The sequence below is a fragment of the Nicotiana sylvestris genome, chromosome 7 (genome assembly GCF_000393655.2).
Source record: "Nicotiana sylvestris chromosome 7, ASM39365v2, whole genome shotgun sequence".
NCBI classification, from domain to species: domain Eukaryota; kingdom Viridiplantae; phylum Streptophyta; class Magnoliopsida; order Solanales; family Solanaceae; genus Nicotiana; species Nicotiana sylvestris.
Genome location: NC_091063.1, coordinates 107,307,323 through 107,334,556, shown reverse-complemented (window position 1 = coordinate 107,334,556; position 27,234 = coordinate 107,307,323). Strand labels below are relative to the sequence as shown.

Genomic DNA, 27,234 nt, shown 5'->3' with positions numbered 1-27,234 from the left:
ATTCTGGAAACGGAGCAACCCCCAGTGAACCACAGGAAGGGGGACCAGGTAATTCAAATAATTCATATTTGCAAAATTTAGTACTAACCTTGCAGAAACAGATTAAGGAACAAAATGAGCGTATTGAACAAATCCCTGGAGTTCCGCCTGTAATAAAAGGAGTAGACATGGACAAATACTCACAACAACCATGGAAGCCTAGTGCTTCTCCCCTTCCAATTCCGAAAAAGTTCAAAATGCCTGACATCCCGAAATATGATGGTACTACAGACCCACGTGACCACGTGACTGCATTTACAACAGGCGTAAAAGGCAACGACTTGACCAAACAAGAAATTGAATCAGTATTGGTCAAGAAATTTGGAGAAACACTCACCAAGGGTGCATTAACCTGGTATTCTCTTTTATCTGAAAATTCTATTAATTCTTTTGTTGAGCTTGCAGATTCTTTTATTAAAGCACATTCGGGAGCACAAAAGTTTGAGAAAAGAATGGAAGATATTTTCAAAATCAAACAAGGGGATTCGGAGCTGCTTAGAAACTTTGTTGATAGATTCCAGCGTGAAAGAATGACTCTACCTCGTGTGCCTGACAATTGGGCTGCAATAGCCTTTGCAAGTAATTTAAATGACAAAAGTTCTGAAGCCATGAGACGACTCAAAGAAAGCCTTCGAGAATTTCCTGCAACCACGTGGAATGATATTTACAACAGGTATAGTACGAAGCTGCGAATTGAAGAAGATACCGTACCTAAGTTTCATCATGAAGAAAGGGGCGGTCCCCGAAGATCAGAAACCGAAAAAAGATCAGGTAAAAATAGGTACGATCCATATATGGGACCTGCAGGAAAAGACCCACGGTCGAAACAAGATAGCCAGCAATATGATCAAAAATCGAGGAACCGGGATTCTGGCTCTTCTTCAAAGTTCAGGAATGAGCGGAATAGACAAGAATCACGAGAAGATGACAGAAGTTTAAAGGCACGATTCGGCGGATATAATTTTAATGTCTCTACCTCCGAGCTCGTAGCTATTTTAAGAAGCATGGGAGATAAGGTACGGTGGCCAAAAGAGATGCGGTCAAATCCAAATAGACGCAATCCAGATCATTGGTGCGAATTCCACAACGATCACGGGCACAAAACTTCAGAATGTAGATTCCTGTAGAGTGAAGTGGATCATCTATTGAAGCAAGGGTACCTCACTGAGTTATTTAGTGAGAAAGGAAAACAATCTTATATGAAAAATAGGCAAGAGCCACCACAACCTCCTTCACCCAAGAGGACAGTGAATGTCATAAGTGGGGGAGAAGATATTCATGGCATAACCTACACAGCCTCCAACAAGGTTTCTAAGGTAACAATTACACACGGGAAACGGGTGCGGCAGATCCTTGAAAATGAAAATATTTCGTTCGATGACACAGATACCGAAGGAGTGACAACTCCACATAATGACGCACTGGTAATATCTTTACTTATACATGATACTAATGTGAAACGAGTTTTAATTGATCCAGGGAGTTCTGTAAATATTATATTACTAAGGGTACTACGGGAAATGCAAGCTGAAGACAAAATGATACCCAAGGCGCACACCTTGTCAGGCTTCGACAATTCAAGTATAGTAACAAAAGGTGAGGTAATTCTAACAACTTTTGCTATGGGTGTTGTGAAGGAAACTAAATTTCAGGTAGTTGATATGGAAATGGCCTACAATATAATCATGGGGAGACCATGGATACACGATATGGATGTTGTCCCATCAACTCTGCATCAGGTTATTAAATTCCCATCACCATGGGGAATTTGCCAAATTCGTGGGGATCAGCAGATGGCTAGAAGTGTCAACGCTGTAACAAGTATGAGCGCCGTAAATAAAGAAAAATAGCAATTACAGGAAACAGTTGAAGGTAAAAAAGATCAAACTTCAACTGAACAAGAAAAGACAGATTTGGACTCAAGGCCTGACACAATTCAGGAACCTGAAGAAAATGAAAGCATCAAAACGACAATTGAAGAGCTCGAGGCAGTGATATTATTTGAGCAATGGCCTGAACGGAAGGTTTATGTCGGAGCCAATTTAAGCTTAAACATGCGAGGTATGATAATCGAATTTTTAAAAGATAACTTAGACTGCTTTGCTTGGTCCCACGCTGATATGACAGGGATACCACCGAATGTGATGACTCACAAACTCAATGAGGACCCTTCTTTCACACCAATAAAGCAAAAGAAATGAAAGCAAGGTGCTTTCAAGAACCAGGTGATTCAGGATGAAGTCCAAAAATTATTAAAAATCGGATCAATCCGTGAGGTAAGTATCCTACTTGGTTAGCTAACACGGTGGTCGTACCCAAGAAAAATGGTAAGTGGCGTGTTTGTGTGGATTATACCGATTTAAATAAAGCCTGTCCAAAAGATTCCTTTCCCTTACCGCATATAGACCAACTAATTGATGCAACCGCAGGTCATGAACTTTTAAGTTTTTTAGATGCATACTCGGGATATAATCAAATTAAAATGGATCCTGGTGATGAAGAAAAAACTTCTTTCATCACAGACAGGGGGACTTACTGTTATAAAGTAATGCCCTTTGGTCTCAAAAATGCTGGGGCAACCTATCAAAGGTTGGTCACCAAAATGTTCCAAGAACATTTAGGGAAAACAATGGAGGTATATATAGATGATATGCTCGTCAAAACCCAGCAATCTCATGATCATATTTCTCATCTATCTGTTACTTTTGAAATTTTGCGAAAATTTAATATGAAACTCAACCCAGAAAAATGTGCATTTGGAGTTGCATCAGGTAAGTTTTTGGGTTTTCTTGTTTCTAATCGTGGTATTGAAGTGAATCCTTCTCAGATCAAAGCAATAGAAGAAATCCCTGATATCCTTACTAATAAAAAGGAAGTACAAAGATTAACGGGAAGAATTGCAGCTTTGGGGAGATTTATTTCCAAATCCTCAGAAAGGTGTTTTAAGTTTTTCTCTGCACTTAAAAAGCAAGATCATTTTGAATGGAATGAAGATTGTCAACAAGCCCTTAGAAATTTGAAAGCTTATTTGTCAAAACCACCGTTGTTGGCAAAACCAAAGGTGGGGGAAAAACTTCTCATCTATCTGGTCGTATCTGAAGTCGCAGTGAGTGCTGTTTTAGTCCGCAAGGACCAAGGTAAACAATCTCCTATTTATTATGTAAGTAAGTCCTTATTGGAAGCTGAGACACGATACCCACAGCTAGAAAAATTAGCATTAGCTTTGATCATGGCATCTAGAAAATTAAGACCTTATTTTCAATGTCATCCTATTAATGTAGTTACTGCTTTTCCGCTTCGAAATATTTTGCATAAACACGAACTTTCAGGAAGATTAGCAAAATGGGCTATAGAACTAAATGAATATGAAGTTGTTTATCAACCCAGGACTGCTATAAAGTCTCAAGTACTAGCTGATTTCGTGGCTAATTTTAGCTAGGGGATGCATTTAGAAGCAGAAAAAGAATTACTAGTTTTTAATGGTGCGAACCCGGGGACTTGGGTTTTCTTCACTGACGGTTCATCTAATGTAAAAGGGGCAGGCCTAGGAATAGTCCTCGTACCACCTGCGGGTGAGACTATTAGACAGGCTATAAAATGTCATTCTATAACTAACAATGAAGCAGAGTATGAGGCTGTAATTGCAGGTTTAGAATTGGCACGAGAACTCGGCATAACACAGATTATAATCAAGAGTGATTCTCAACTCGTGGTTAATCAGAATGCTGGGGACTTATACAGCCAGAGAGTCACGAATGCAAGAATACCTCGCAAAGGTACGGGAGTTAATAAAGCAATTCCAAACTTGGAAAGTAGTGCAGATCCCAAGAGATGAGAATGTAGAGGCAGATGCTTTAGCAAATCTCGCATCCGCAGCAGACGTAACAAACAATACAAATGCTTCAGTCATACATCTATTTCATTCCGTTCTCGAATCTGATAAAAACGAGGTAAATTTTAATCATCTAACATGGGATTGGAGAAATGAAATTGTTGCCTTTTTACAGCACGGTACCGTGCCTAATGACAAAGGAAAGGCTCACGCGCTTCGCAAAAAAGCTGCACGATATTGTTTATATCAAGGAAATCTTTATCGAAAGATGTTCGGTGGACCACTAGCAAGGTGTCTCGGACCCTCTCAAACAGAATATGTGATGAGAGAAGTACATGAAGGACATTATGGGAATCACGCAGGGGGACGGTCACTGGTAAGAACATTAATTCACACAGGATATTATTGGCCTAAGATGGAAGAAGAGGCAACCAGTTTCGTGTCCAAATGTGATAAATGTCAAAGGTACGTCAATAATATGCACAGACCAGCTGAGTTACTACATCATGTTATAGCCCCGTGGCCCTTTATGAAATGGGGAATGGATATCGTAGGTTCACTTCCACAAGCAAAAGGTCAGGTAAAGTTTCTACTTGTACTTACAGATTATTTCACTAAATGGGTAGAAGCAGGGGAATTTAAACAGGTACGAGAGAAAGAAGTTAAAGACTTCATATGGCGAAATATAATATGCCGCTTTGGAGCACCAAAGGAGATCGTGTGTGACAATGGACCACAATTCATTGGAGCTCAAATCACAGAATTTCTTCGAAGTTGGCAGATCAAAAGAATAACGTCTACGCCATACCATCCAGTAGGTAATGGACAAGCAGAATCTACTAACAAAGTCATTATCAACAACTTGAAGAAGATGTTACAGGATTCAAAAGGTAATTGGCCTGAGGTGTTACCTGGAGTATTATGGGCTTATCGTAAAACGACCAAAACAGGCACTGGAGAAACACCATTTTCAATGGTTTATGGTGCGGAAGCCTTAATTCCAGTTGAAATAGGTGAGCCAAGCACACGGTACGATCAAGCGACGGAGGAATCTAATAATGAAGAGATGTGAGTTAGCCTAGATTTACTTGAAGGGAGAAGAGAAGCTGCATTAATAAGGATGGCAGCACAAATGCAGGTAATAGAACGATATTACAATAGGAAAGCACGCCTCAGATTTTTCAAAATTGGGGACTTCGTGCTTAAAAAGGTGTTCCAATCTGCAAAGGCTGCTAACTCAGGAAAGCTAAGTCCAACATGGGAAGGACCGTACAAAGTCCGTGGCATTGCGGGAAAAGGAGCATACCGGTTGGAGACAATGGACGATAAAGTTTTACCCTCACATTGGAATGTCGTCCACTTAAAAAGATATTACTTTTGAGAAAGTACCTACGGTCAGGTATCATCATGTTAAAATTTCTCTCTTGGATTATTAATATTTTACTAACGATTTTAGATGCTAGGCAAAATACCCTAACTCGTGCCAAATGATGAGTCACAACCTGCAAGGCAAAATGGAGTATTCTTAAATTCCTAGCCCAGGGTTACAATTAATCTGATGGAAATACACACGAGTTAGGCAGTCTTCATCTATAATCGCACCTTCGAGTCCCGTATATCTTTCTGTTTCAGGAAAAAGGGCAAAAGTAAAAGAAATAAACAGGTGCTCGAGGCTTCATACTTCACCGCTCAAACACTTGGGGGATTACAATACTGTACACAGATACATGTAGAATGCAGATACGAATATCGAACAACAGAGTTAAGTGTTGAGTAAAAGTTACGAAGCCTTCAGCGGTTATGAGAATAATAGAGTCATCTCTCAAAACTCATAAGCAAAGTCATCTCTCAAACCCTTCTTAATATATAAAGATAGGGTCATGATTATGTACTGAAACAGGTTATGAAGAAAAACCTTGTTTATTCTATGTTATGTACAAATCTGTTACAAGAAAAACAGTTACGAGAAAGTTGTAGATGTATTGTAATACATGTAACAGTCAAACACTTGTTAAAGTTTATGAATAAAAACTTACCAAAGTTGTTTCATACAAAACATGTGTCTTCCTATTTCTTTCATCGTATTATAACACCATTATGAAGTTGAGACGTCTTCTTCATTAAGTGTCGATAAAATAAAAGGGCCCTCTTTTATAAGCCTCATGTTAATAATCCATGAGAAGAATCATAAAGCATTTTAAAAGGATAAAAATGCTAAGTTGTTCTATGAGTCCTAGATAAATAGGCAAGAATAGAATATGCAGAAGTACCGATAAAACTACTTAATAAAAAAAAAACTAAGTACAAACTTAGTCAACAAAGCATTTGTTTTTTACAAATGCCCCATTATGATAACTGGGGACTTCATCAAAAGATCCTTTACAGCAATTTCATTTTTAGCTAGTCACTGAAGGGTTTGGAGCATCAAAAGTTTCACCCTCGGGAGCAGGAATTGCAACCCCAATTGCTGCAGTAGCCACTTCTTCATTTAAAAGTTCTTCCGTTCCAGGAGCTTAAAGTACAGGAGAAGGAGTATCACTAGATTGTTGACTCGATGGTATCTACGACTTTGGCCAGTTCAGACTGCAAGTCAAAACCTTCTTGAGTAGCTTCCGTCAAAGCATCACGGCGAGATTTCAGGAAAGCCCAACTCACCTCTATGTTGAAGTTCTCCTCCAGAAGTCCATATTCCTTTTCCCACATAGCAAGATCGTTTTTTAAGATTTGGTGCTCAGCTAAATGGGAATCAAGGGAAGCTTCAAGAGAGGCATGAGAACTCTTCAAGGCATGAATCTCGTCAGAGGAGGTCTGTAAGTCAGCCTGAGCTTGAGTCAAGCTTTGCACTAACTCTCCTGCATACTCTTCTTTCTTAGCCAAAAGTGCCTTAAGCTCCCTAACTTCTTCACTAGCCTTGGATAATTGTTCTGACAAAGAGCATTCCAAAAGCTCTTTGTCTCTTTTAAATTGGCTTGAAGAAGCCTTGGCAGTTGCCAGTTCAGAAGTCAAACCACGGTTTTGCTGCTCCAGGAGGTTTTTATTTTCTTGCAACTCCTCTATGGTCCCTTGAGCATTCTCAAACTGTTCTTTCCAATTGGCTGCTTCAAGCTGGGCTCCCCTGGCTATTTCTTCGGCCTCGTGGACAGTCTTTTCAGACTCACGTGCTTTTCTTTCCAGAAGGGAAATTCTTCCCATTAATTCCGTACCAATGAGGTTAGCCTACAGAGACAACTCATAGAAATGAAGGATTGAAGATAATTAAAAAAAAAACTTATTGGTAAGAAGAGGAAAAATACCTTCAAAGTAGAATGAACTATGTCATTCATCAGAGTTAAGAAGCTATGACTCTCCATCTTCTTCTTCTCAATATCTCCAATTAGGGGCTCGAGCCAAACATCGGCTCTACCAGTCTTCCTCAAGAGGCTATGATTGGCAGGAACTTCCAGAGTAACACTTCTTATAGTCATACTTCCACTGCTAGAACCCGTCTCTGTACGATGAACAGAGGGAGGATGAGCAATGGAAGGAATGGAAGGAGAAGATGTAGAAACATGAATGGAAGATGTAGAAACCGATGCAGGAGCGGAAGCAGGTGCAGTAGAAACTGCCAAGGGAACGGACATAGGAGCGGTAGAAACTGGTAAAAGAACGGAAGTCGTCAAAACTGGTAAAAAAATACTTATGGTTGGCAGAGGAATGGAGGAAATATGAACAAATGAGGAAAGAGGAGCTTCATCAAAAACAGGGCCGAGCTCGCCACTCCCGAAACCACTATCAAAAAGATGCTGAATTGACTCATTATTATTTCTTGGTTCGGTGTCCTCGTTAGAATGAATCAAAACAGGCTCGGTGGTGGAGGTTCGAGCAGGAGTGTCTTCAATTTCATCATTAATGATTATTCGCCTCCTGACCCTTGGCCTGGTAATTAGGGAGGTACCATCCTCTTCTTCTTCAGAACTTTCCTTTATAGCTTTCCTTTTTGGCAGTAAGGCTCGAGCCTTATATAAATCAAGAGCAACATTCGCAGACATGCGAATGACCATAGCTACTTCAGCCATCATTCCTCTAACGCCAAATCCTGATTAAAGGATGGATATACATGATCAAAGTTGAGGAAAAAATGCTTAACATGTAAAAAAAACATATAAAAAGGAGGATACCATGTGTTTTGACCTTCCAGCCATGCAAGGAAGAAATTGATTTCCAAATTTTTTGCTCCCTAGAAGCAATCTTCAAAAGTGAGTCTACCCAACCACGGAAGTTGGGAATAGGTTCCACATCTCCCATGGTTGCTACAAAAAACCAAGAAGAGACGAGGTTAAAAGCAAAATTTCTTTTGAAATTCTCAAAAGTAGGTACGGTAAATAAAAGGAAACCTACGCTCAAAATTCCACTTCTCAGGGAAGGGAATATTTGTTTCGCCAATCAAGTCCACCGTACGAACAGCAACGTAACGGATATACCATCCACGATCTTTGTCGTCTTCAGGATTTACCAGAACTTTTTTGCTCCTTGCAGTTAAGGTAAAAACCCCATGACGTATTAAGTTAGGATGGTATAGATGAATGAGGTGAGAGAAGGTGAAGTTGACATTGGCTTTGGAGGATAAGTATCTCAAACAAGCCATTGTTCTCCACACTAGTGGACCGATTTGGGCCAAACAAATTGTAAAGAAACGGCAAAAATCAAGAATAACTGGGTCAATCGGAGGATTAAAACCTAAAGTGAAGGGGTAAGTATAAACAGAAGAATACCCACTTCTAAAGGAGGAAATTCTTTGATTTGGGGAAGGAATTGACATTCGGAGACTATCCTTCCATTTACAATCTTTTCTTATAGTGGGGATTGTAAGCTCGGTTACTATTGTAGGGTAAGTATCGACTTTTTCTAAATTTGCAATTTATTTTTGAAGAGACATTTTGTCACTTTCAAAAGACAAATCGCTGGGAACTATCTCATCAACTGAGGGTTCTTGAGAAGAATCAAGAATTTCTCTACTTTTAGAAGAGGGGGCCTTTGGGATAGAACTCCTTGAAGAAAAACCAGAGGAGCCGCCTCGAGTAGATTCTAACCCTGTTCGAAGCCTACCTCCTCCGCCTCTTCTGTGTCTAACAGGGTCGTTGGGGAATTGGTCTAGAATTGGAACTTTTTTACGGTTAGGGTTTGAAGAAGACATTGTTAGGAAGGATAAGTCGAAAGAAAGTGAAAATAAAGAAGAAAGTGCTTGCTGAAGATTTGTGAAGAAGACAAAGGAAGAAAAAGTTATGTATAAAATGAGAACCGTCAACCTTAGAAGTGTAATGATGGAAAGCCTATAATAAAGGCAGCTATCACTTCGTGAATAGTGAGAATGAAGAAGTCTCGAAAAAGGGTGTAAATAGCGGAATCAATCAGAAAATGACACATGGGCAGAACATTAAATGGAAAAGACTACTGAGGCGTTAATACTGTCATAAGCATTCATTGTGGCAAAAATTCCTTTTTTATGAAGATCCACTTCCCAATTATTTAATTGATAAATAAATGGAAAGTGGGGGGGGACTATCTGTATTGGGAAAAAACTGAGTTTATATTAAAGATGATGTGGCATGACACGTGGTTTAGTTAAATGGTCAAAGCGCAACAATTGACTAAGAGACACAGATGGAGACAGCCACGGGAAGAAGAATTTAAATAGGCACGAGACAAAGTATAGATACGAGTCTCGTACCAATTTAAATTATTTACAGTCAACAGATTAGAAGGCATTAAAGATAAAGATCTGATGACAGGAAGGAGTCCAAATTCATTATTAAATACTTGATACGTTAGAAAATTGGTATTTAATAGGAATGATTGTATAACGGCTTATTTAATGTCATTTATTATTCATAATTATATCATTAAAGCTGAGGCTTCATTCCTTTACCTAGAATTATCTATAAAAGGAAGAAGTATCATCATTTGTAAAGACACGGAATATTATTGAGAATTCATTGAAATACAAAACTATTTGCTGTTTTACCATCATTCTCAAAAGTATTTCATTTTTGTCTCTTGATTATCAGTAACCCGAATTTCTTTTTAGCTTTGACCAAAGACTCAGATTTTTGGTTAAACAATTTTCCCTGCCAATATACGTGCAGGAAGACAAGATCCGATTACGTTGGGCCTAATTTTAGATAGTTTTGCATTTTTCTGTTGTTTTAAACATTTTCCACTCTGATGATGACTGGTGTCCTGGTATTTTATTATTATAGTATTTACTATAGTGGTGTTTAATTATTATTGATCTGGTACAATGTTACAACCTGCAGGACACTAATATAATTATTCCATTGGAGTCAGTATTAATTGCCAATGAAAATATAATTTTCCTTCTTGTCAATGTTTTTTCTCCTTGGTATTTGGCCATGAGGTCAACTACATCAATTGCGTCAAAGTGTGGTACAGAAAGACGTAAGACTAACACCATGTGAGAGTGAGACTCTCATAATAAAGTCGACAAAAAGTTAATGAAGCAGTTCAATGCTAAATTAGTGGCTAAAAAATACACATAGTAGAAATAGGACAGGATAGGAAAAAAAAAATATCAATCCTTAGTGGAAGAATAATAGTCGTAATTTGAAGAATAAAAGTACTCGTGGGACTGTTTTTTGAATTTCTTTTTTCATTTAACATTACATTGAAAAAGGCACCAATTTTTTTTGAAAAGGAAAAGTATGCAACTAGCCATTTGCTCACACTTTCAAACGCATTGTTTAGCGGGAAAACACAATCGGCACTACTCTCTGTCATCGATGGACGCCATCGGCGCCGGAGCAGAGAAGAGAACGGCCATCTCCAAGAAGAGACCTCGCCGTACCACACAACCAAAACCTAAAATTGAAGTTCCAACTAGCGGCGATATAGAGGACTTCAGTTTCAGCAAAGACGAAGCCCTACAAATTAGGGCTTCTCTATTGGAATGGTACGATAATAATCAAAGAGACCTTCCTTGGCGAAGAATAAGTAGCAGTAGCAGTTGCGGATTTAAAGAAGAAGATGATGATGATGAGAGAGAGAAAAGGGGTTATGCAGTGTGGGTATCTGAAGTAATGCTTCAGCAAACTAGGGTTTCAACTGTGATTGACTATTTTAATCGGTGGATGAATAAATGGCCTACTCTTCATCATCTCGCTCAAGCTTCTCTTGAGGTAGTAACACTTAGCTGCTTACCTTGTTGATGTTTTTCTTCTTTTCTTTTTGGAATTTGTTGAATTCGGAGTTTTATCTTTTATCTACCTTGCAGGAGGTAAATGAAATGTGGGCAGGTTTAGGATACTATAGACGAGCTCGGTTTTTGCTGGAGGTGAGGTTTCTGTTTTTGCTGTGGGTTATTTAATTTTCTGGTCAATAGTCTCATCCTAACATTAGAAAAAAAGGTAAAAATATGTGAAAATTACGAAATACTGGAAATTAAAAAAGAAGTATTTACATCTGTCGCACAACACAGACAGTGCCATGGATTGGATACAGTTGAAGAGTTGAAAAGTAATTTGCAGACTAAGAGATGAAAACATCAAACTGTATTTGTAGAGAAACTATAGTTGTTAACTGATTTAAAGAGTACTGCTAAAGTATGCAAATTAGCATACAACTCTGCTGAAGTACTCATTATCTAGTTTGTTTATTATAGATATCTGTGCTTTCGCAGGGTGCAAAAGAGGTTGTCGAACAAGGAGGTACTTTTCCGGAGACAGTTTCAGATCTTCGCAACATCAAAGGGATTGGTGAATATACTGCTGGTGCTATATCCTCAATCGCCTTCAAAAAGGTCAATAGCTCTTGCAAAGTTTTGACTGACTAATACACTCTTCCTCTTATCACATGTTCTAAGTTATTACTGTAGGCAGTGCCTGTTGTTGATGGAAATGTGGTCAGAGTTATTTCTAGGCTGAAGGCTATATCTGCAAATCCAAAAGACGCAGCGACAGTTAAGAAAATTTGGTGAGTCTTTGTGATGTATAATGCAGTTTTTTGTTGCTTTCTTACTGTAATAGTTACTTGGTAAGCAAGTTGGAAGAACAATACACTGCAGCTATATTGCTCGGATCTTCGAAGATACTGCCGGGTGTGTGTCAGATCCTCCTAAAATGACTTTTTAGGATCTGACATGGGTGCGACAATATTTTTGGAGGATTGGAGCAACATAGCACTACAGTGAACTGCCTCATATTCCATTCTCTACCTATCTTTTCTTTCTATTTCTTATCAAATATATTCGGGAAACGAATCTAAATTGTTATCTTCCTTAAGCAGTGATCATGCCAGATATTAGTAATTACCCAATTTTGGATATTACTTTATTTCTTAGTAAATTTTCCATCCTGTGTCATGTTATCTATTTCCTTTTGAATTAGGAAACTTGCAGGGCAATTAGTTGATCCTTTTAGGCCTGGAGATTTCAACCAAGCTCTTATGGAACTTGGGGCTACGTTGTGCTCTCTTTCGAATCCAGGTTGTGCTGCATGCCCCATCTCTGCTCAATGTCATGCTTTATCACTCTCTAGGCAGAACGAATCAGTTCATGTTACAGATTACCCAATTAAAGTTATGAAGGCCAAACAAAGGCATGAGTTTTCCGCTGTTAGTGTTGTAGAGATACTGGATTGCCAGGAAACGATAGGACCTCAATCCAGCAGCAAATTTATTCTTGTGAAAAGACCAAATAAGGGTCTACTTGCTGGCCTCTGGGAGTTTCCATCAGTTCTCTTGGAAAAGGAAGCAGACTTGGCCTCAAGAAGAATAGCAATTGATAAATTTTTACAGTCATCATTCAATCTAGATCTTAAAGAGTCTATTAGAATAGTTTCACGAGAATATATCGGAGAATATGTCCACGTCTTCAGTCATATACGCCTCAAGATGTACATAGAGTTGCTGGTCTTACGTCCAAAAGGTGCATTCTATGCGTTGACTTATTACCTCATGGTTACTGATTCAAATGCTTAGAGTGTAGCACCTTTTTTCATATACTTAATTGCATGTGCTTTCTGTTGACATGAAGGAAATAGAAGCATTGACTACAAAAAGCGGGACAAAGAGAGCATGACATGGAAATATGTCGATAGTAAAAACCTCGATAGCATGGGATTGACATCTGGAGTAAGAAAGGTACTGCTGAAAATCAAAGAATACCTGGATCTACTCGCCTTTACTGTGTGGTTGAATGTTATAATGAAGAAATGTGATAGATCACATAAGTGAGTTGTAAATAAGGAAATAAAAACTTTTCTGAAATGGCAAACTATCTTACTGACTAATGCAGAATGACTTGACAAATCACATCTTGAGTTGAATTGTTTTCTTTAATCTATAATGCACTTAGGTGTAACAAAGGGACGGGATAGAACTAAAATCACATGGAAGGAAGGTTTCTCGAAAGACCTAAAAACTCTTGGAATCATTGTAGACTTAGCTAAAGAAAAAATAGCGCACAATGGAGTAAAAAGATCCATATAGGTGATTTGTACTAGTTGAGAATAGGTTTTAGGCTTGTTGGAAAACTTCTAATATGGTTATTATTAATATCACTATACATACATACATATATATAAAACTTATTTTTTACTTCTATTTTATTTGGTATTATGATGACATAAGTTGAGCTTAAATGGAGAACTGAGGATTCATATTGCCCCGGACTAGTTTGGGACTACGGCATAGTTGTTGTTGCAATCTATAATGCACCTATCGAGAGCTTTACCGGTGGGATCCTGCCAATATATGTTTTAGTAGCCATTATAAAATACTTGATATATGAAGTTATGTTGTCACTTCGTGCTTAGCTCGTGTGTAACTTTTTCCGGCCGTTCAAATTATAACATAGTGCAACATAGTTAGCTAGTATAAAAACAACATTACTACGGTGTTTGGATGTGCGACATTAGTTTCACTTATTACCATCTAAGGATTATGAGATTTATAGCCTTCGAACACTTGGTTCAATGGCCAACATTGCAACCAAGAGTACTATTTCTTGGATGTCCTGTCTATAAAGAATTTCTCTTGATCAATAACCCTACTTTTCTGCTGCTTTTGTTTGTTGAACATTTGGCTGGGAATGGGCGAACCAACCAATGATGACTAAGAATTTTCTTCTAATGCAGGTTTATAACATGGTACAGAAACACAAGCAAACTGACCAGGGTACCATCCCAGAAAGGAGGAGGAAGCCAGCATTAAGAAGATAGAGATGGTACTGGCTGTGCCAATGAAACCTTTACTGACCACTCAGGTACTCTTTCTCCAAATTCTGGCAATGTTTTCCAGGATATACCATTCTGGTCTAGGATTATGCGTAAGGTCTCAATATTTTCTGATTGGATTCTATTCATGTCAACTATTATTGAACTTCCTGGTAATGTCTGTTCTTGTTTCATTAACAGTCACTTCTATATTAAATGGAGCCTCTCCTTTTTAACATTTTCAGCCAAGCAATGTGTCAGAATGATAATATATGCTTTGTCCACTCAAACTAGAAGACAGTGCTACCTCCTCTAGATGAATGAGACTGGAGGGGGAGATTGATGATGTCCATCTCATTGAAGAAGTATTAGGCATGTGCCTAATAAGAGTTTTCTTTGGTTTGGTAGCCAACCTTGTTGACTTGGTTTGGTTGGTAGCCAACCTTGTTGAATTTCTTTGGTTTGGTAGCCAACTTTGTTGAATTGTGAAAAGTGTGTGTAAATTGTCAAATATTGTAGGCTTTAGAGGGTGAAGCTTTGGCTATAAAAGGAGAGCTTCAACTCTCATTTCTTCACACCAACAAAGAGAGAAAGAAAGAGTGAGGTTTCACAGACAAGGTATAAGAAAATAGTCTGTGAGGAAAATAGAGAGTGAGCGATATTGTAGTGAGGTGGGAATATCAAAAGAGGGTTATTTCTTTTGAGTGTTGTAGTGGTCTTTGGAGTATTTATCTCCGACCTACAAAGTGTAAAATTCCTTACTATAGTGATATCAGTTGCTCCTCTCGGGGTCGTGGTTTTTTCCCTTATTCAGAAGGGTTTTCCACGTAAAAATCTTGGTGTCATTGTTACTCTTTTATTCTTGTTAATTACCGTATCTCGGTGCTACATTATTATTCCGCTTTATTACCGTGAATATTATTTTGGTAAGGGGTTTATTCCCATCACATAATTCATTGCTACAAGAAAGGTTGTATGGTTTCAGGAAATATTAAAGGCTCCCTTAGTGACGGGAAATTTAGCCAGGAAGACATTATTGTGCAGCTGTTTGACAATTGGTGTATAACAGATCATACAGATGCTAAATTATTGTATCTTATTGGCATGTGTTTCCAAGCTCTTGTCTGCATTATTAAGCAGATGCATTGGATTTCGTACTTTTTAAGTAATTAAAGTGGATGTGTAAGCAGTGCCAGCGGTTCCAGGAATCTATTGGTTGTAAAATATTTTGTACACCTGTATGAAGTAGCTTTATATTGGAACGCATTTGGCAGTCATACATTTTGGAGCTTCAACTTTTTTGTTTCTTTTCCCCATTTTGATTTGTTGCCTTCTTTCAGATGTGAGAAATTAAGGAATGATACTATTTTTGATTGACGGAGTTACTTGTTTAATAAGATGGGTTTATTCAATTATCTCCTGGATTCTTGTTTCATTTGGGTTAAAAAGGAGAACACTATTTGATTCCTGATACAATGATCATAGTGAAATGGATAGTGGCTGAACAACTCGAAGTAAATGACAGGAGCATGTTTTATGGCCGTTGGTCTTCGCTGTATTTTAAGGAAATCTAACTTTAAAGAGCACTGATTATAACTAAAGATAATAAAACGATAGTAATAGTCCTCATTTTACTTAAAGAGTATCCAGGTCTGCGACCAATTTATCTTTTTGTTGGTGTTCAATCAGCTAAGGAAGGTCACTGAAACGTTGACCGTCAATATTCACATATAGGTAAAAATGGTACAAGCTGTCCACTTTTTGGGCATGTTAGTAATATTTAACCATTGACTGAATGTAATTGAAAACTAGCCGCTTTTTCAACATGAATAAAATTTAGATAAAAACACCCTTATCTAAAACATGAAAAAACTCTATCAACACATCCATCACTATATGATAGAGTTTCACATGTAAAAATTCAAAACACCATCACACTATTGGAGTTTCACATATGGGGAGATTTTTCCAACATAATGTATTAGATTTTCACTTGTAAAAGATTTGAACTTTGACACATTGTGTTGGAGTTTTTTTTTTTCCCGTAATGTAATTAGGGGTATTTTTGTATTAAAAGCAGCTAAAGTTTGAATAATTTTGAAACAGTTGTTGAGTTACAATTGGGTGAAGTACACAAATAGCCCTCAAAGTAGATGGTCTTGAATTTTTGTCCCCGCTTGCCCTATGAGCAGAACTTCAAGTTTAACAAGTGTTGCCCTCGCTTGCTCCATGGGCAACACTTTCAGCTTTTGAGTTGAAATTCTGCCCATGAAGGTCAAAAGTTAAAGACCACCTTAAAATGTATCATATTCCACAATTATATTTTTTATAATTTAGCCTGAAAAGTGGTTGTATTTCAATTTCTTCCTTATATGAGCGTCTCATCTTATAATAAATAGAAGAACTAACTCAAATAGCCGCTCACCCAGCCATTCAAACGAAAAATAGCCAGCATACTTCTAATGTATGTATAATCTATGTACAACCGTATATAATAAGCGGATAATCTGTATGCCATCAAGAAAAAGTAAACAGTGAATCGGGTTGGCTATTTATGTAAAGATCCTTACTAATGACCGCGTTCGCCTGACCAGTTTAATGGGCTTAACGAGCTGTAACTAGTGCTTCCACCGGATAAGGCCCATTTATATGCAGTTTTAAAATTGAAAATTAGTGGCATTGGTTCTCCTAAGAGTGTGTGGATGACAAAGCAGCTTCTTTTGGCTGCCTCTCTGACGTTTTCACTGCTTCACTAGCATTGGTACATCCTCTCTTCTACCTGATATGATATGATATGATAACCAACAACTGCTGAAAAGAATAAAAATTGTACAATATGCAAAGCATATAGACAAATTAATAGACTTGGCTGGCTGCGAGACATGGCAACAACAGGAGGTTCTATTTCACTTTCCAGCTTCCCATCACCATCTTCTTCATTTAGCCGTAGAGCTAAACCAAATTCCACACTACTGCATGCTGATTCTCTTGAACTAAGACACATCAAAATCTGCAAATGCGCCAACGTGTTAGTCCCTTCTCCTAGAAACATTGCCTGCTTTGCAGCGCAAGAATCATCATCTTTAACTGGTAATTTTCTAAGTTATTCCTCATTTATTTTTTCAAATTGGTCATTTCCCTGGTACTGTTATATCCATTTGATAATTGCCAATACAACTAGTTGCTGCTGAAACGAAGGAGAAGAAAGAGTCAGAGACTGCTGAAGAAACAGCTCCAGCAAAACCAAAGCCAAAGCCTGCAGCAAAAGCTCCAGCCAAGTCTCTACCTCAGATGATGGAGGAGGATGTTATCCCGTCCCTGAAATCAATTCTTGAAGCACAAGACGATATCTCTGAGCTCGAGTTATTGTTTAATGACAACAAGGCGAGTCTCTTATTATCATCTTACTTATGCTAATACAAGTTTATCCGACTAAGATTCTTTCATTCTGATTGTAATTTTCACTAAATGCTGTTGTTGCAGTTGGAGGGTTCATTTTCAAAGAAGGGTAATCCATATTCATTTTGGGCGTTCTTTCCTGATGGACTCACAGGTATGTCTTCAGTCTTTTGACTTGATTTAAGTTTGTTATGCGAGTTCAGATTGCTTATATGATCGGACACACATAATTGGCAGGTGCTAAAGGTTTCTCTTTGTCTTCCTATGGTTCCGGCCCGAGCACTGTGGAACCTTTTCTCGTTGATGAGAAAAAGATAACAGCAAAACACATTGTATTCTGGGTAGAGAAGCGGTTGGCTGCTCAAGGCATTATTCCTGTCTGGAATGAATAATGTCTTGGCAATGTATATTGCCACTTACTTTTCTCCATTTTCTTCTTTCTTTAAGGGTCCATAACAGCATGCTGTGTATTCCATTTATATGTAGTCAACCCTTGCTCTTCCTCTTCCAATGTGTATTTAATATAACAAATGTACACTTACCAAAAGAACATTTCCTCTACCAAAAGATCTTTAAGCCTGAAGTTCATAAATTGTAGCATCTCATCATACATACACCATTAAGGTAACACTGACAGTGCCACACTAAAAAGTAATAATGCCGGGGGGGGGGGGGTGATCATTCTAATGCAACACACACACGTACAAATAAAAGGAAGAGTGCAAAATTGCCAATGTTTTCATGGTGCAATCAGAGGCTGTCTTCTTAAACAAGTAGCTTATCAGGGGTGATAATAACTTACAACATGCATCTAATATTACATTGCAAACAGTCCCAAACTGCCTGATTTTACAATGGCTTTGGGCACTTAAACGTAACAATTAGGAATTAGAACTGACACTTGTACCATGCATTGCAAGTTGAAGCTCACTTAAGAAGTCCTGCAACCCAGAAGAAGATGCACCTCCAGCTTGTGACATTAACTGAAGGCAAAATATGAATATTCAGTGGTCATGGAGAGAGAAAAGAAGGTTGGATGTAGGAATTGGGGGGCACAGCAAAATTGCGTCTTACCTGATAGGGAACCATTGCATGCCCCCAAGGTGACTTTTTTGTGTACATAACTGGCCTTTCTGCGAAAGAAAAAAAGAAAAGAACAGATGACTGAGTTCTGATTGCTAGTGTAGGTGGACAAATCATCAAATTATGTAACAGTACAAAGTGAGTGATTCATTCATGCTCTCGGAAAGTCTCCGGAGACCTTTCAGGTCTACTCTTCAGGTCCTCCATAAGTAAACCGTAGGCAACGATATAAAATTAAGACATATCAACCACAAGAAATTAAAATAAATTCAACACTTTCTGCATGTTTCAACTCTGGGAGCTACTGTATAACGGAAGTACTAATATCAGATGAAAAACTGTCCATTCTCTCCTTCCTCCTCTTATTTCGTGGTTTAGAAAAGTAAATAAAAAAAATTACCACCTCATTCCACCCCAACCCCGACACAAAAGAAAGAAGGAAAGAAAGAGCGGCAATTCTTAATTCTTTCTTCATTTTCTTTAACTTGTCACATTCTCCCCAGTACAGATTGCTTTTAAATTTCTAAGCAATATTGTCATCAAAATATGCTTACCTCAGGGTTAACTCAAATCTTGCTCAAGAAAAACGTATTTCAAACAACACATTACATCCAGCTCCTATATCATGAACCTCTACCATGTGCAAAACTATATAGGTGGTAAAACATGTAGGTGCTGATGTCCTACTTTTGCCACCAGTATCCAATCATTAGAGTAAATGCGAGTTTAAAGCTTTTATAATGTATATCTCAAGGGAAAGCAAGTAAAGGCATAAGCTTATGGGACTAAGGCATTTCACCTTAATTATCAGTAGAGTCTATCTCTCTATACAGTATACACCACATTACCTTTTCTAGTTAAGCTTGCTTGCACTCTCGAAATTATAAGTATATTTATGTCTCCATCTATCAGTAGAGTTAATTCCCTTTATGCATTAACAAGTATCCCATCAAGCAGAAGCTTTTTCAGTACACAAAATAGCACGGCCATAGCCCAATTTTCCAGAGTGGAACCCTTGTGCGCCACCACTAGATTTCACAAAATATGCAATCTTAAGATAAGTTGTTGCTAAGAGATGACTCAGAACATAATCCTGACCAAATTATCTGGTCACAGAATACCAAGACAGAGTTGATATGGTCATCTAGGAAGACATTAACAATAACAAAAACTACAAATAAATTCCAGACTAGCTGGGGATAGCTATCTGAGTCCTGTATATCCACTCTGCTCCATCTAGGAAGAAAGTAGACCAATTGAAATAGTAAAGAGCAGCAGGCTGCCCTTTTACTCACCAGGAGAATCATATGGTAAATTGTTGTAAGCATTCAGAACAGCCATCCAACCTACAAAAGCATAAAACACTTTATTAACATTCTCGCCAGTAACTGCTACCATCACCATTCACGAAAGAGTAGAAACTGGCTGATAAGGAACCACAACATCCAAAAGAGATGGCATGTGAGACTTGCTCGCTCATCTTAATTGAGACCTTTACTGATAATGGCTAACTGAATTTGACAGGGGTCAATTTCTTCTTCCCAATTAGGTCAACAAGGATTGGTATGAGATAGTTGCTCATGAATGATTGGAAATTATGCTGTCAAGAGCCATATCACCATTCATCTCTTTTGCATCATGGGCATGATTTGAAGAATTCAACATTAACACAGAACTGAGTGCCCACATAGATAATAAAGAAAATGAAGGAAAATGCATGGCCAAATATTCCACCACACCAAATGAAACTAAAGAGAAAAAAAATTGAAATCGAATGATCATAACATAATACAGCATAGAAAATGGTTAACAGAAAGAATATGCAAGAAACAATGTAATTGACAAATGAGATATTAAATCGTTATTGGAAGTAATAAATTCAGGAATTCAGAATTGATTCTAAGAAACATACGGTTATTCAGAAGCTGAAAAGCATCACTGCCAGAACATCCTTGTAGCGGTATTAACCCTGTCCGATGACTATCATTTGCTTGATATCTGCCACCAGCATCATCTAAAGTAGATGTAGACCTAGAGGCACTAATTTGATTCTTCTCGCCATCATTACTATTGCCATTAGCTCGTTCGAGGTGATCTGCAAAAATAGACTATCAGAGAAAATGTTGACCAAGAACTGCAGTTTGAAAAACTTCAATCAGCTATTTATCCAAAATATGCTAGGCAGCTGAAGAAAATAAAGTACCAAATGACAAACACATTCGTTTTAGATTAACATTCATGCGGGTGGTTCAGCTAAGACTTTTAGGGCATCATCTACCCATCCCGGAACAAGGCTCTACCGTATCTGACATCTTAACGATTACAGCCCGAAGAAGAAAGTCTAATTTTACTGGTTGCGATACTAAGTTACTAACTAGGTTGATAACATCTCATGTGATCTTCAACCCCGGCACATTACAACCTAGTGTTCTCCCTAGTAAAACTTAATATATGCTATGTCAAAGAAACCACTGGCTGGATTTGCATTAAGAAAAGAAAAATGAAAAACCACTATCTCTTCGCACAATCATCTAGATACAATCAGTGAGAAAGAACATTGAGTTAAAGCTGCATTCCAAGGTGATGCTACAATAATGCCAAAAAGCAACATTTTAGAGTTGAACATGCTGAAGCCAACTAAGCCACCAGCTCAAAAGATCAATAGAAGTGTTTGCAGTTATACCACCCTACGCAAAAGTAATTTACAAGTGTCCTCAAGTCATTGCAATAGTTAGATCATTTCATCAGCAGAACAGAGTCATGTTAAAAGGGTCCTGTAACCCTCCAGAGTAAATTCAAATGGCAATAATTTGCCCAAACTTTTGACAACAACAACAATAACATACTCAGTGTAATCCCACATAGTGAGGTCTAGGGAGGGCAGTATGTACGCAGACCCTACCCCTACCTTGTGAAGGTAGACAGGTTTCCAATAGACCCCCGGCTCAAGAAAAGCATAAGCACGACAGTAATGGGAAAAAAAAGTGTAGAAGCCATAAAAATGAAGCAATCACAACAACAAGATAATAAGATGATTGAAATGAGAAACACAACAGGTTGTAATAGGAACCTAAGAATAAGAAAATACGAGAATACATACTAATACTATTGGTATGAAAAAGAAGAACGCTCGACTACCTACTAACCTCCTACCCTAAATTTCAACCTCAACACCCTCCTATCAAGGGTCATGTCCTATATAAGCTAAAGACATGTCATGTTTTGCCTAATCACCTCTCCCCAATACTTCTTCGGTCTACCTCTACCTCTCCTAAAATCCACAATAGCTAATCTCTCGCATCTCCTCACTGGTGCATCTGGGTCTCTCCTCTTCACATGCCCGAACCATCTCAATCTCACTTCCCGCATTTTGTCCACCTCGGAGGCCACTCCCATCTTGTACCGAATATCTTCATTCCTGAACTTACCCTCAGAGTATGCCCACACATCCATCTCAGCATCCTCATTTCCGTCACTCTCATGTTTTGATATGAGAGTTTTTGACTAGCCAACCCTCCGCCCCATACAATATAGTCGGTCTCACAACCACCCTTAGAACTTGCCTTTTAAGTCTTGACGGCACATTCTTATCACATAGCAATTTTGTGACGCTACTCAGGAGGCTGACAAGGAAGTGAGGCTTGATACACAAGTCATCCACATGAGAAATAATTTCAAGTATCTTGGGTCGATAATCCAAGGTAATGGGGAGATTTAGCATTACCCAGCCCAAACTTTCCAACTTCCATTATTGTCAGAATTGACACAAAGACAGATTTAGATGCATGATCAGTGCTGGATTCACACCAACTGTTTGTGAAGGAAGATAGGAAAACGAGCGCAAACTTTAGTCTCCCAGAATCTCTGACAGGAGCAGAAAGCATTACTTCACTGAACATTGCGTGATAGTTACTGGAAAATATAGAAAATGAATAAACTTTTATTATGAGAGCTACAATTAGAATTTATGCATATCCTTCACATGATATCAGCCTTAATGGCAATAATTGATACTGCTGAGCACTGCTCGAAATTAAATTAAATTGAGGTCAATGTAATAATCACTTTATTAAACTAGTTTTCGAAGATTAAATTTGACTTCTAATTCTACTGGAAGACAGATTGAGACTAAAAGTTCGAGCTTTTGAACAAAATAAAATAAAAATATAATTTGACTTGTAGCTGCATCAAAATAACTACTACTACTACAACTAATCAGTTACCTCCTCCGGATTTTCGCCTACCAAGCGAGCGATTCCTGCAACAAAAAAGGAAATCACAAAAAAAAAAAAAATCAATTCAATAAAACATGTCCAAATTTAGAAATACAAATTTATGGAAACAGGGCCATAAATACCGCTGATTGGGAGGGGCATAGCGTTTAACGGTTGCAATGCTGGCTGTGATTGATGAATCTATGGCAGGACTTTCCAGCATATTTACTTTTGGTCTTTAAAAGATGTTCACCGACGCTTCTGCCGCCGTGTCGCCCCGCCGCCCACGGTGTTTCAGTGGAAAATGAGCTACTTGTTTCTTGAGAACGAATTTCCGGTGAAAATATCAGCCGAACATCACAGAATGGTAATGAGGTATTCCCGTCGACGAATTCCGAGAGATTAACGCGAGGGCTTCGATTGATGGATTTGGTGATATTTTTTATTGCTTCCGAGTAAAGGATAGATAGAGCACGCGGACCCAGGAAGGTGAATCCAACTCTTTATTTCTCAAAGAGAATTTTTTAGTTCGTTATCATAAATATTTTTTTTTAAACTATCATCAAGATTTTTATTTTATATTTTATCTCACATAAAATAATAATTAAAGTCCCGTGCAAGTTATATAACAATGCTTGTTTTAAGAATACAATAAATCAAACATAACATTATTTATCTTGTAGTATTAGTTATGTTGCCTAAATACCTGATAAAATTGATGATCTAAAATGAAACCTTAATAAGAAGCATTAAATTATTTAGTAAAACTTGTATATGTTTCTATTTAGATGCATGCATATCAACAAGTAGAATTACACCAAAACTTAATTTGAAGAACACTCAAGATTAATGTAATATTTTTGAAAACTCTTATGATTTAGTGATTTTAATTTTGTACCAATAAGCAGAACGTAAAAATAGTAATTTCATAAATTTTGAAAAGTTTAAACTAAAATATTAGCTTGATCCTCTGTGTACACAAGATATAATTAACTCTAAAAGTTTCTTTAAGATATTTGTTGTTTCATAATTAATATACTCATTGAATTATTTTTTCTGCAGCATGTTCATTACGAAAATTCAGATTCTCGTATAAAGATCGACCAAATTTTAAAAAATAATATAACTTTGAAATATCTTACAGATGCTAGTTCTATAATAAATAACAACAGAGTAATATTTACATCTTTGAGTAAATAACAGGAGACAACTGAAAAAAGTGAGACAACACCAAAAGTTAAAAGAGAGAGGAAGCAAGGAAGGAGAGATACAAGCCCCGGCGATGGAACCATATCAAAGGGACATGAAATGCTTTTCTTATCTAAAATAGGTTTAGTCTAGTATATGCACTAAGTTGGTTGCCTTAGGTAATGAAAATGCTTTAGCAGCTTGTAGCTTGTATGTAGGTGCCAATAGCGGCAATATGGGTTGTAATATTCAAAGACACCTGCTTAGTTAATATTAATATCTTTGTTACTAAAAAAAAAAAAAGAGGAAAGATACATGCACAAGTTGAAAGAGCAAGATGAACTCAACGGGGAAGATATGCGTACAAGACATCAAGTACATTCTTTGCGACCCCTTATTGTGTACATTTTTTTTATATTTTTGTCACGACCCCAGTTCGCCCTCCGTAAACTGTCGTGACGGCACCTAGTCTCTACGACTAGGTAAGCCTAAGAAACGCGGAACATGAACGAAACTTGCGGAAGAAATAATCAAAAACCAAAATTACTGAATGGAAACAATAGTTATGATGCCGCTCGGCATATACCACACAACATTCTCAAAACCAAGTACACTATCCCAAAACCCGAAAACTCACGGAAACACAAGCCTTTGGAATATCTAACAGTATAACTCCAGAATATCTAACAAGAAAGAAAATAAAGAAGGGCAATGTTTAACAGCTAGAATATAAAGGGACTCCTCGGTTTGCGGACGCGGCAGAAGTACCTCGAAGTCTCTAGAGCAGTCGCCTCCCTCAAGGATGGTAGGCCTGAGTAGCGGTACTTGGATCTGCACATGAAAAACATGCGCAGAAAGGGCATGGGTACACCACAGCGGTACTCACTAAGTGCCAAGCCTAACCTCGGTTGGGTAGTGACGAGGAAGGTCAGGGCCCTACTGAGGTTAAATAAAATATAAAGATCAACAGTATAGAACAGAAGAGTATAAATAAGTACAACAGTAAAATAACACAGGATATACAAGACATCAGCAACTATACATAAACAAGGTAAATACGGAAAAGAAATACAACTCAGCACTAAGAATGACAATCGGGGATCTCCCAGGATACTATCCTGTAGTCCCATATGTACATATCCAATGGATCTCCCGAGATCCTGTCTCGTAGTCCAACTCATAGTGCGCGGGGATCTACCGGAATCTCGTTCCGTAGTCCCAAATGTAAATACCCAATATTGGAGGAATCTACCGGGTGCATTCCCGTAGTTTCATATAACTATGCAGAGGGATCTATCGAAATCCAAATCCGTAGTCCCAAAATAAACAGGCAAGGGGGAGCTATCGGAATCCCACATCCGTAGTCCCAAGATAAATACACAGTAGCAACAGGAAAATATACAGAAATGACAAAATTTCATGTTAAGGCAACAAGTGATTCTAGCCTAGCATGCTGCACAGAATTCAGGTAAGGCAGATTAAGCAAATAAAGCAATTAAGTCACTTAGACATGCTTTCCTAAGTTAACAACATCCTTAATAGTGCAAGTAATAGAAACAGGAAAGGAAACATACTAGTAATTACTTAAAGAAAACCGGATTTCCAACAATTAGCACAAGTACTCACTCGTCACCTCACGTACAAGGCATTTCAATTACTAAATATACCAATCCTAAGGGGAAGGTCCCCCACACAAGGTTAGACAAGCCACTTACCTCGATCCGGCTCAATAATCAATCCGAAACCACTCTCTTGCCATGAGTACTCGACTCCAAATGGCCCAAATCTATTCAATTCAATTTCATAATGTAAATAACACTTCAAGTAACTGATTCTATAAAGAAATTCTAAACTAATACACGAAATTAGGTAAAATAACCAAAACGCCCCTCGGGTCCACGTCTCGAAATCAGGTAAAATTTCTATTTCCAGAACCTTCGCACCTCTCACAAGTTCAGTCATATCAAAAGTACCAAAATTGAACCTCAATTTGTCCCTCAAATCATCACTCAAAGTTCTCCAATTAGACAAGCTCTAACCCCCCCCCCCAATTATCACTGATTTTCCTTAATTTTTCATGCTTAAATTGATAAAAATCATTCCAATAACGAGTTTAGGGACTAAAGACCTTACCCCAATGAACTCCTCTGAAAATCCCTCTTGAAAAGTGCTCCCCAAGCTTCTTCCCGTTTTGAAAAAGATGAAAAATGGCTAAATTTCGCGAAGGCAAGAATTTATATGTTCTGCCCAGCGATTTCCATATTTGCGGCCCTGGGACCGCTTCTGCGAGGACTTCGTTGCATCTGCGACTTTCACTTAAAGGCCAATTTCCGCATCTGCGGTTACCCTTCTGCAGGTGCGGTACCGCTTCTGCGGTGAATTACCTGCATCTACAAAACCTGCTGATCCTCCCCAAATCTGCATCTGCGCTTATCCTTCCCAAATCCGCATCTGCGCTTGTTCCGCCACTTCTACGGCTCAGCACCTGCAGGACCCAAACCGCAGGTACGGTTATGACAATAAACCAGCTGTTGCAACAAACTTCAACTCCAAATCCTTCCGTCAACCATCCGAATCTATCCCGAGGCCCTCGGGACCTCAACCAAAGGCACCAACAAGTCAGAAACTACTATCCAAACTTGTACCAATCCTTAAAACACCTAAAACAACATCGAAACCTCGAATTAACCATGGATTTAAGCCTAAGAACTCCAAAATTCTCAAAATACGCTTTCGATTAAAAAGTCTATCAAACCTCGTCCGAATGACATGAAATTTTGCACACACGTCACATTCAACACTACAGAACTATTCCAACTTCCGGAATTCTATTCCGACCCTCGGATCAAAATTTCACTATCGAATCAGAAACTTCAAAATTCGACCTTTTGGTATTTCAAGCCTAAATTTGCTACGAACCTCCAAAACACAATCCGAACACGCCCCTAAGCCCGAAATCACCCAATGAAGCTAACAGAACCATCAAATTTCCATTTCAAGGCCATTTTCACACTGTTCCGACTACGGTCAACTTTCCAACACTTAAGCTCTCATTTAGGGACTAAGTGTCCCAAAACTCTCCGAAACCCAAAACCGAATATCCCGGCAAATCAAAATAGCAGAAATAAACTTGGGAAAAACAATTAACGGGGGATCAGAGCGTTAATTCTTAAGGCGACCGGCCGGGTCGTCACAATTTTTTATAATTTTTTTACTAGCTTTAGAAATATCGGATCCCCTAAACTTAATATTTTTTGTTCAGTGCACACTTGAA

General features: G+C 38.2%; 3 protein-coding genes across 3 annotated transcripts; 2 read left to right on the top strand and 1 right to left on the bottom strand.

The window, feature by feature from the left end:
* The first annotated feature begins 10,448 nt into the window (after window positions 1–10,448).
* Window positions 10,449–15,491, top strand: LOC104220440 (adenine DNA glycosylase). Its single transcript, XM_009771313.2, has 8 exons — window positions 10,449–11,043; window positions 11,139–11,198; window positions 11,544–11,663; window positions 11,739–11,836; window positions 12,250–12,788; window positions 12,897–13,003; window positions 13,999–14,126; window positions 15,062–15,491. Exons 1-7 carry the CDS (start codon window positions 10,570–10,572, stop codon window positions 14,080–14,082), a joined length of 1,482 nt encoding a protein of 493 aa, XP_009769615.1. The 5' UTR covers window positions 10,449–10,569; the 3' UTR covers window positions 14,083–14,126; window positions 15,062–15,491.
* Window positions 15,492–16,766: 1,275 nt separating this feature from the next.
* Window positions 16,767–18,042, top strand: LOC104220441 (uncharacterized). The gene is made up of 4 exons (XM_009771314.2): window positions 16,767–17,166; window positions 17,258–17,460; window positions 17,560–17,629; window positions 17,713–18,042. The coding sequence occupies exons 1-4, from the start codon at window positions 16,959–16,961 to the stop codon at window positions 17,865–17,867; spliced, it is 636 nt and encodes a 211-aa protein (XP_009769616.1). The 5' UTR covers window positions 16,767–16,958; the 3' UTR covers window positions 17,868–18,042.
* A 141-nt stretch (window positions 18,043–18,183) lies between these two features.
* Window positions 18,184–23,284, bottom strand: LOC104220442 (uncharacterized). Its single transcript, XM_009771315.2, has 6 exons — window positions 22,916–23,284; window positions 22,782–22,816; window positions 20,471–20,653; window positions 19,854–19,904; window positions 18,550–18,608; window positions 18,184–18,458 (listed from the first exon to the last, which is right to left on the bottom strand). Exons 1-6 carry the CDS (start codon window positions 22,993–22,995, stop codon window positions 18,357–18,359), a joined length of 510 nt encoding a protein of 169 aa, XP_009769617.1. The 5' UTR covers window positions 22,996–23,284; the 3' UTR covers window positions 18,184–18,356.
* Between the last annotated feature and the right edge of the window lie 3,950 nt (window positions 23,285–27,234).